At 34.6% G+C, this 9,806-nt stretch overlaps 1 protein-coding gene across 12 annotated transcripts in view; it reads right to left on the reverse strand.

Moving 5' to 3' along the window:
* LOC128219784 (ankyrin repeat and MYND domain-containing protein 1-like) overlaps positions 1 to 8,581 on the reverse strand; it is a 28,740-nt gene extending 20,159 nt beyond the window's left edge. For 7 of the 12 annotated variants that reach the window (XM_052927800.1, XM_052927798.1, XM_052927796.1 and 4 more), the window contains exons 1-9: positions 8,443 to 8,581; positions 7,087 to 7,325; positions 6,657 to 6,751; positions 6,015 to 6,032; positions 5,103 to 5,249; positions 3,911 to 4,582; positions 2,746 to 3,365; positions 2,146 to 2,317; positions 1,423 to 1,452 (exon numbers count right to left, since the gene is read on the reverse strand). In XM_052927800.1, coding sequence (XP_052783760.1) covers positions 1,423 to 1,452; positions 2,146 to 2,317; positions 2,746 to 3,365; positions 3,911 to 4,582; positions 5,103 to 5,249; positions 6,015 to 6,032; positions 6,657 to 6,751; positions 7,087 to 7,294 — 1,962 coding nt within the window. In that variant the 5' untranslated portion in view covers positions 7,295 to 7,325; positions 8,443 to 8,581. Of the gene's footprint in view, positions 1 to 1,422; positions 1,453 to 2,145; positions 2,318 to 2,745; positions 3,366 to 3,910; positions 4,583 to 5,102; positions 5,250 to 6,014; positions 6,033 to 6,656; positions 6,752 to 7,086; positions 7,326 to 8,172; positions 8,247 to 8,442 lie in introns of all 12 variants that reach the window. The other 5 variants (XM_052927801.1, XM_052927797.1, XM_052927794.1 and 2 more) reach the window with 4 other exon arrangements.
* Between the last annotated feature and the right edge of the window lie 1,225 nt (positions 8,582 to 9,806).

Genomic DNA, 9,806 nt, shown 5'->3' on the forward strand with positions numbered 1-9,806 from the left:
CCACGCACTGTGTATGATTACGTTCTGGTTTTGTTCTAGTTATTTTAAAACAAGATAAACATTTCAACAAAAGTGCACTTATCTTAAATGATTCATTTGATTTTAAACAAAACTTAACAATTCTTCTCTCTGAATACAATAAGCAAATCTTCATTGGAGTTAACTTCTGTAAGTAATGGTTTTAAGCCCTGACCATGTACATGTATGTCTGGTTAAGTAACAATCATACACCATTTCTTCCACAATTTCTTCCATGAAGTACCAATCATAAACACTTTAAACACACACAAAGACATGCATGAGATCAAAGTACATCAAACACAATACATAAACAACACATTCAACATAAACAATAATTATTAAACAATTTTCAACAAATCTTTCCAGACAGAATTATTTTCATTTATTCTTTATTTTCGCAAACATAGATTTAGATCCATGATTGAAGCTTCTTTCAAGATTTATTCCTTTTGTGAAGTGGTGATAATACACTATTAAAATGATGAAGTTATAACCCTAATGGTCTGCACTAGAGTTTATGTACAGGTAGAACACAGGATAATAACCCAAAATGCTTTCTAATATTCATAAAGAAAATGGCATTAGATAAGGCTGACTTCATTGCCACTAAGACATTGATTAAAAGGACCCTTTAAACATCTTTGAAGTTAATCATATCAATTTTACAATTCAGTTTACACTATTAAGTTTCTTTGAGCTTGATTATGATGAAGGCTGATAGCTTGAGTGTAGAAATGAATTCAAATGTCATATGATAAAGCTCCTCTTGTCGGGAGAGAACCCAAGACATCTTCGGGGAGAGGTGGACCACTATACCATTAGACAGCTCTCACCCTGATGGGGAGGGAACCCAAGACATCTTGGGGGAGAGGTGAACCCCTATACCATTAGACAACTTTCACCCTGGAGGGGATGGAACCAAAAGCTCTCGGGTGAAAAGCTGGCACCTTTACCACTAGACCACTCTTATCGTATTTACAATTCAGAGCTAGCTTCATTAAATCTAGCATTTAATGTACTGATTTCCCTTGCATAATGCTGGCAATAACAATGATTTTAAGTTTCACCAATACCTAATACACATAAATAGAACAGAAACTGTACTGCAATTCTTTTAATGGTTGAAATACTATTTATACAATTTTACTATATAGCTAAGTAACTCCCTAAACATATACAAACATTTGGCCAAATATACAATACCAGCACTAAATGACAGACAGGAAAGCAGAAACCATAACTTTATAAATTATTCAATAATTGTTACCAAGGACATTAATTTTCAAACGTTCTCCTAGTTCCTTCTTGTGCTCCTGCATTGAGTGCTGGTAACAATTTCCGTACACTAATTATAAACATGCAGAGTGATCACAGTGAAGGAAATAACCACATGCACCTCACCTTGACCGCTCCTCCGTCCACACCTGTTGTCTACATCAACATTCAACAGTCAAGACTTATTTGTTCTTACAAAATGTAAAACTAAATGTTTAACAATATATATATTAAGTGCATTTTCATGGCAGTCAGTACAATGCTTAATGGTCCGGTGTGCCTGGAGAAAACCCATTTAAATCTGGCTTGGTTACCACCTGAATGTCATACTCAAATGTACAAAGGCTTGAATTTAATAATTATAATCACCAAAATTAAGTCACCCTAAACAATAACTATTCATGCTTTTCTTTAGTCTTTGCATTTCAAATGAGAATGAAGAATCTGATGGTTCAGTAAAAGGTATTATTATAAATGTATTTTAATTAATAGATATATATATATATAAATTTATTAAAAAATCATCAGCGCATTTGGGAAAAGAGGCCAGCACCCTGAGAAAGGGGAATTGAGCATTATTTTTGCTAAAAAGGGGAATTTTAGAGAGAAACAAAACCAATCAAAACATCTGAATGCAAATTGTATCAAAACACAGTACCTAATGTAGAGCTAATATGAATCTGACCTGAAATCATTCTTTCAAAGGTTTTTTTTTGGCGATAAATTAAATATAAAGGGGGAAGTTTAGCCAAATTTGGGGAAAAGGACTATTTCCTTCGTTTGAGGAAGGGAGCCTTATATCGACCCCATAAGACAGCCCTGATTAGACTGATATAAAATGAGTCTTACCTCTTTAGGTAGTCTTATTGAGGTAGAAGCCTCTTTTTCCAACAGAGCCTTCACCATGGATACGTCAGCCGCCTTGATTGCGAAGAATAGCACTGGCATGGGTACTCCTGAGGCATTCGGGTCTGCACCTCGCTTTAGTAGTAGGTCCAGGGTATGTTTCATTCTCTCACGTCTGGCAAAAATGTGTTTTTAGAGTCACTTAAGTCATTATCAATAAAATTTCTAATGTTAAAGCAATGAATGGATCAAAACAAAAATCCTTTGATATTTATTGTGGAAATGCAGTATCTATCATAGGATAATTAAGTAAAAACAAGAACAGCTTAAGTGGATGAGAACACTCCCCAATTTTCTAAAGCTGATCACGAAGCGTTAATATATAATCATTTGACTATATTCAAATTTTGATCCTGCATACTTAGTGTGCATTTTCATTGGGTACAATGTACTAAATTTCATACAAATATTACAAGTTTTTTGTTATGGCCAAGTTGTAGTTTTTGAATGACGATGTTGGAACCATAACTTTGTATGACAAAACCTATTATTTGAGTTCAAAAAGCTAATAAGCAAATTGATATTAAGGAAAGCAGAACTCACTCATTCTTTATTACAGCCAGATGCCTGGCAGTGCCCAGATCAGCACTACTGTGTCCCCGCTGACCTCCTACCACTTTCTCATTCATGCTCAGCTGGGTCGCACATCGTTCGATCAGCTGCTCGGAGACCTCAATCTGGTAATATTTCATGCTCAGGTTTGAATCAAATTCCTCCCCATCTCCTTGGCCATTGCTGAGTATAACGGTGGAATCTTGATTGTTATTCACATTTTCTTCAATGCGTACCTGCTGTTTTACATTTTGAATATTTTTCTTTTGTTTCTCTGTTTCGCCACTTTCATTGTCTTTTTGAGACACAGTTTTTCCTTGACTGGTACTATTTTTCTTGCTTAGTATGCCTCTTGGCGTAGCCGGCGCTTGACTAGTTTGCTGATGTTGTTGTTGTTCTTGCTTATGCCCCTTTGATTTCTCTTCCTTGTGCTTCATTTTCTTTTCTTTGGGTTCCTCTAGGTACCTTTCTGCTATATTATACTTGAAGCTTTCTTTGGGATAAAAGAAAATACATCCCGCAGAGAGGGCGGAGCAACCTTCATCTGAGAGTTTGTTAACGTCAGCTCCATGGTTGAGTAAACAGTTGATAACTTCCATCTGCCAGTTTACCTAACAACATTAAGCATAAAATTGTAGGATACAAGTGAATTTAACACATTAAAAATTTGTTCCTAGTTTTGAAAGAAATATATATATATTATAAAGCACCTGTTGAAAGTCAATCAGGTGATTTCTACAAAAACAAGTACACTTTTATCAAATTTTACTTTTTTGCGTATATCAATCAGACAATGTATGTCAGACATTGCAAGTTATGACATGGTAGTGATGAAGCAATTATCGAGTACAATAATTGATATTTCCTCGCTGACATTGTGATTTGATTGTAATTACGTATTTTTGTAAAGCAGTAACTAACATGTATTTGATGTGCACTTGATGCGGTGTGCATCATCTCGTTACTGTTGTGCACTTATTATGTTCTTTCATTAAGTTATTAGAGACAGTTAAAGTTTGTGGAAATTTAAAAACTGTTGCAAATGTCATGACTAATATCATATGTCAAACATTTTAACTTGAAATTACACATTAATATTTTTTTTTTAAAACCATCAGCAACTGGGATAACTTATATAACAATCACTACAACTTACTGAGGCACCAATAAGTGCTGTGTGTCCATTGCTATCTGCCACATCAGGAGATACTTTGTTGGAAGTTAGGAGATCTTCAACTTTGTTCACGTTACCGTCAGTTGCAGCCTGAATTAGCTCTTCCGAAGCACTCTCCAGTGGCCCTTTGCTCTTAAATTTGCTTCGATCACCGCATATTATACTATCAACATTACACGTTACACTTTTTTTGCCATATTCGTGTTTACAAAAATGCCTCTGCAATGCAATAACAGACGGTGTTCTATTCCAAAGTCTAACTTTTTCTGAAGAAATATTTGTCTCTTTTTCTGATTCCAGATAAAATTCCCGATCAAAGGCCTCTTTATTTACTGCTAAGCTTCTTGGATCTAACGCAATATTAAATATACTGCTAACTTTTTCCGTTACCCTATTATCAGGGGTGTATAAAACCACAGGTTCGGTTAAAGTAGAATGAAACACTTCTTGACTACTAGGACCTTCCTTGTCCAAATAATACACATGCTCTGCAGGATTATAATCAAAATCTTTATGTTCAGACATGGTAAAAGCCCCAGTTATTGGGGAGCATATTTTGACGAGTTTTTCTCCGCGCCAAAGACCAACATCTTGACAACCATCAGAGTAGGTCAAAACCCCCGGGCCTGCTCTCTCGTCTTCATGATAAAGGCCCTGAAATGATCCAACAATTAATCAGTATGCATCATTTTTTAATTTTAATCAGAGTTACCGGTAATACCAGTGTGACAATAAAGTTCACAAAGACAAATTCATCAAAATCAACCTGTAACACACATTTCATTACCCTCGGCTGAAGTACAGTAATTTGTATCATAAAAAATGTTGCCATTCTTGAAATTAATAATATAGAGTTTCACTATTTCGAAAGAATTTAGCCCATTTCACTGAGAAAATGAATGTTAACGCACAGTGATGGCAAGAAAAATCAATAATATAATTTCCAGTTTGAAGTCTTTTGAAAAGCAAAGGTTTAGCAAAGTTTCGAAACATAAAAGTTTATTAAATATCGTTGTTAACGAATTGCAAACAAGAGAAAAAAAATGCTTGTTTCAGAGTTAGATATTTCACTTGTGGAAAAGCCCCAATGTGACTCAATGAAATATATCACTATCTTACACTGAAACAAACAGAACATCTCTATATATCATCTGCCTATTTTGTTTGCTCTTACCTCAAAAACATTGTCATTGGCAAACTTGAATGTCCCATAACCCTCCTTGCGATCCATATAAAACCTTCCACAGAAAGATGAGCCATCAGACCATGTGTATGTTCCATCACCATGACGACGGTCTTGGAAAAATCTCCCCTTGTATGTCTGAATTACATTTATGAAATAACTTGTTACATCATGCATAAGTAACATTTTAAACAGATAGCTACCTGTACAAATTCTTTGAAGCAGACCCAAAACCTTTTTGTAAAATGTTAAATGGTACGTTGATTACAGAATTTTTATTCTTGTATTATTGTTACAACAGAAAATTACTTTTGAAATATTTCAAAATTGGTATCTTTTAAAATGATTCAAACATTTTGAAGTAAGTTCAGTAACATATGTTAGGTCGTTATGGAATATGGACAACATAAGTTATTGTGTGCATCTGTCATTAATAATAAATAATTTCTCAATGCTTTATGATTTTTTTTCATTGTTATGCATTATTTTTACTCTGACATGAACAATCAGATATTATATTAAAATTACACATTTCTTAATCATAATACTTGAGGCCACATAAATAGGTAGCACTCCATATTTCAGGTAATTGTGAAAATATCTGAGCTACATACATTAGAATGAGAAGATCTGATTTTGGAAGTAGTAAAAAGAGAGAATAATCGTAAGATGATACTAAGTGGGAAAAAGTGAAGTACAATGATTTGTTGTAAGCATAATCAAATTTGTGATGTGAAGTGTGAGTGCAAAATTATTACATTATTAAACAAAGAAAACTAAAATGTTAATCTGTTATATAATTTCTAAAGTGCCTGAAATTTCAAACAGTGACTTAATTCCAGCTTTGAATTTTGCAAAAACTACCAAGACAGTACAAAAAGATTGAATGAAGAGGTTTCTTACGGTGAAACAATTTTCTTCCTGGTAAAATTGTTTCATCAAGTCAATATTAAACATGTATACATGTATATCAAATTTGATTGCAATGACTTGTACCAAGTTTGAAAGTATTTTTGTTTGTTTTTCTTTATACATTAACTACCATATTGAAATTGTAATCTAGAAAGAGCTTATAATAATAACTGTTCAATAACAGACATTGAGGTAACTCATAATGCACTTATAAAGCAAGCTAGTTATGAATTTTTTCCCAGACAACACAGTACAGTTACATTACCCACTAACCTTGTAAGTGTAATTAAACACTCTTGTATAACTTCAATAACTCAGGTTTTGGGTGCAGTACTTATTACTCACAAAAAGAATTTTTAAAAATATAAATATGCAATATGTCTGCATTTCCTTTAACAGTAGGGAAAATGGTAGCTACATTTGCAGTCAAACAGTAAACAAATAAATTAATTAATGAGACCACAAAGTGTTTCAATTTTTAGAAATTATTTCATTTCTCAATTGATTGCTTGTCAAAGTATTTAATTTTATAAAAATGTTTAATATTTGACTACATATATACTGCAGGTTCAGGTTCTTAAAAGTTTGTAAATTTGTAATGCAATGACTTCATATATTTAGATCTTTTCATACCTCTTTGTTAGCCCAGACATGGCAGCCATTGCCGTGCCTCAAGTCTCGGTGGAAGTCCCCCTCATAGCGACTTCCATCCGCCCATAGCTGGGCACCTGTAATACACAGAGGCCAATTCACCAGTTACTAGTATAACTAGTATGTAAATCAACTGCTGAACAAAACCAATGAATTATTTAATTTAATTTAGCTGTTGTTTTGGTCAGAGCTTTTTTAAACGATTAAAAAAATTCCTTCCACTTGCACAGACATTAGAAAGTTTTATTATCATTTCATAGTACAAGTAGAATATATATATAGCATGAAATTCTTGGTGACAGGTATAAATTGAATTACATACCAAATGTCACAGTCAAATTTCTGTAATACTAACTTTAGAACATGACTGTAACCTTTTGATTATCATTTCTCAAGAAAAGTTCAAATATACCTTGGCCTTCCCTTTCATTGTCAAGGTAATCCCCTTCATATCGGTCCCCATTTGGCCACGTGAAAATCCCACGACCCTTCTTCCTGTGACCTTCAACTTGACCCTTAAAACTGGCCCCACTCCTGTAACTGACCTCCACTTCCCCATCTCCAGTTAGGGGCTCAAACTTGGCACTTTGGAGTTTAGGAAAATGACTGCTTTCGCACATGGTGAAGTTACTGTAAATTTATCAAAACAATCTGAAAATAAAACCCATTTTCTGTATAAAACATGTTAAATACCTTAATTAATACAAAAACATTTTGTATTATACATACATGTACTTACATAAAATTGTGTATAATTGTGATAATTTGCTTATCATTGTGTATGTTTACAACACATGAATGTGATTGACATATTTAGAATTTGTCAAATTATTTGGATGATTAATGGTGGAGGTTATAAGGGAAACACTTTCTCATTATCAAATGATGAAGGGGATTCAAAATCAGATAATGTCATAAAATGACTAGTTTTAATGATAAAAAATGTAAAATCCCAGTCCTGCGGTGACGAACTGCCGGTAAAATCCCCGCCAAATGCCCCCGCACCCCAGGGACCCTAGGTAAGGCCCATTTCCTGCAATTTGAACATGAAGAAAAAAACATCCCATTTACCGGCACTGTGGGGCCACATGGAAGGTAAAAAAACAGCCCATTTCCCCAGTTATCCCCGGTATACCCCTGGACCTGGGGGCCGTGGTTACAATTGACTGGTGCATTAACAGTGTGTGGTAATACGTATTATTATTACTCACCTACTGTATATTCATCTTAACTGACTAACAGGGATTCAGTTTTGGTTATTTGCATTGTATGTGTATTGTGTTTATGATCATAACTGGATTCAATATACATGTACTTGTAAGTATATTGGATCCAGTTATGATATATTTCTGGCATTGAACACATATTGAAATAAACTGAGTGATTGCGAACACGGTGTACCGATAACCATGCTTTAGTACCTCCCTTCAGAACAGTTTGCGTCAATATAAAATTGAATCCCCTTGATTACTGATTTCATTTCCCAAATAACACTTACCACGCTGGAGTTTTAATGTTCAAGTCTTTTCTTCTCTAACGATTTGTTCTGATTTTTGTTTTGGAACCACTTTTCTTCATTAAGATAAATCAAAACATGATTTTTTATAGAGCAGTTCTCCAAGACTCTGAATACCCTCACATAAAATGAATTAAATGAAAACACCTATTTAGTCATCAAAGCTTGTCATGGATCAATTAGCAGTCAATTACTGAATGAATTTGATTGTGTCATGGACATTTGTATTAAAAAGGGATACATTTTTGTTACCTGAGGATTTAACTTCGATGAATATGTAGCTGTCATTAAAAGAAACACCTAAACACCCTGATAAATATGTGAAATATAGAGTTTTACTAAAAGAATGTCCATTTTAATCTGTTTACATTTCTGACTTCCGGAAAGTCACGTGGTCCAGCGACTTTCGCTCCTAGGCAACAAAGAAGCAGACAACAAGTTATATCGACCACTCTTCAAACTTTAAGCAGTTATGTCCCCTTAACGAAACTGATGACTACATTTAACGAACTTTTTATAGTCAAAAATGTATTACAAAAATAATAGTTCCACTTCTAGCGTTTAGATGAACAACACATGACAAGAAGTTTTATCAAACACTCTTCAAATGTTTTAAGCAGTTACATCCTCTTAACAAAGTTGAATACTCGGTCGGATTAATGACAACATTTTAAGTCATTTTTTTTGTGTAAAGTTGCAATTAAAATATTGTTTTAAAATCACATTTCCACTTGATCGTTTAAATAATATAACATATGTCTTCATGCGATATACAAATGTCATGTGCTTGACAGCTTAGGCTTTTATCCGAACCGTCTATAAATGCGTGCAATTTATGTGTCGACGTTACCCAATAGGCATACATGTATATGTTAATGGTGGTGGTGGTGGGGGGGGGGTCTGTATAACGTGTTACGGATATATTTAGTTTAAACATATTTATTTTACAACGATTGTGAAACAAGTTATTACAACATTATATGGCACGATTTTACGCGAGAGTGTGGTCTTGTGTTGTGGGGGAAACCGGAGAACCCGGAGAAACCCCACTTGTCCGACTTGGTGACCACAAACCAAACTCACATGCGCCCAAGCCGGGAATCGAACCCGGGTCGCCTAGGTGAGAAGCGAGTGCGCTAACCACTGCGCTAACCGGACAACCAAATACGGATATATTTGACATGAAAACCTCTCCGCTTAAAAACTATTATTTTTGTTTTGTCTGTATTGACACTTAGCCCCCAGCTAGAGCAATATTCGTGTAGTTGATTTAAGCTGTTCTGAAGATCGTCGGGGGTCATATCATCGGCGTATAAAAGCAGTATAAGGGAAATGTCGTTTAACGATAATCCGCTTTCGAACCTAGATGCAAGGTAAATTTCTAGGTCTTCTACGTAGAGTGAATAAAATATCGAAGAACATACTTCTTGAGCGAGGCCGAGTTTTAGGTCTATAAAATCTGAGAAGTTTCCACAGTGCTTTACCTATCTCCGTACCGATTCGTACATGGCTTTAGCAATGTTCAGAACTTTTCCAGAAATGTCTAGAGTTTTCAGTTTGTGCCACAGGGCGTTTCTTTGGATACTGTCAAAGGCCTTCCGCATATATTGCATTAA

This window comes from Mya arenaria, chromosome 15 (genome assembly GCF_026914265.1).
Source record: "Mya arenaria isolate MELC-2E11 chromosome 15, ASM2691426v1".
Taxonomy (NCBI): Eukaryota; Metazoa; Mollusca; class Bivalvia; order Myida; family Myidae; genus Mya; species Mya arenaria.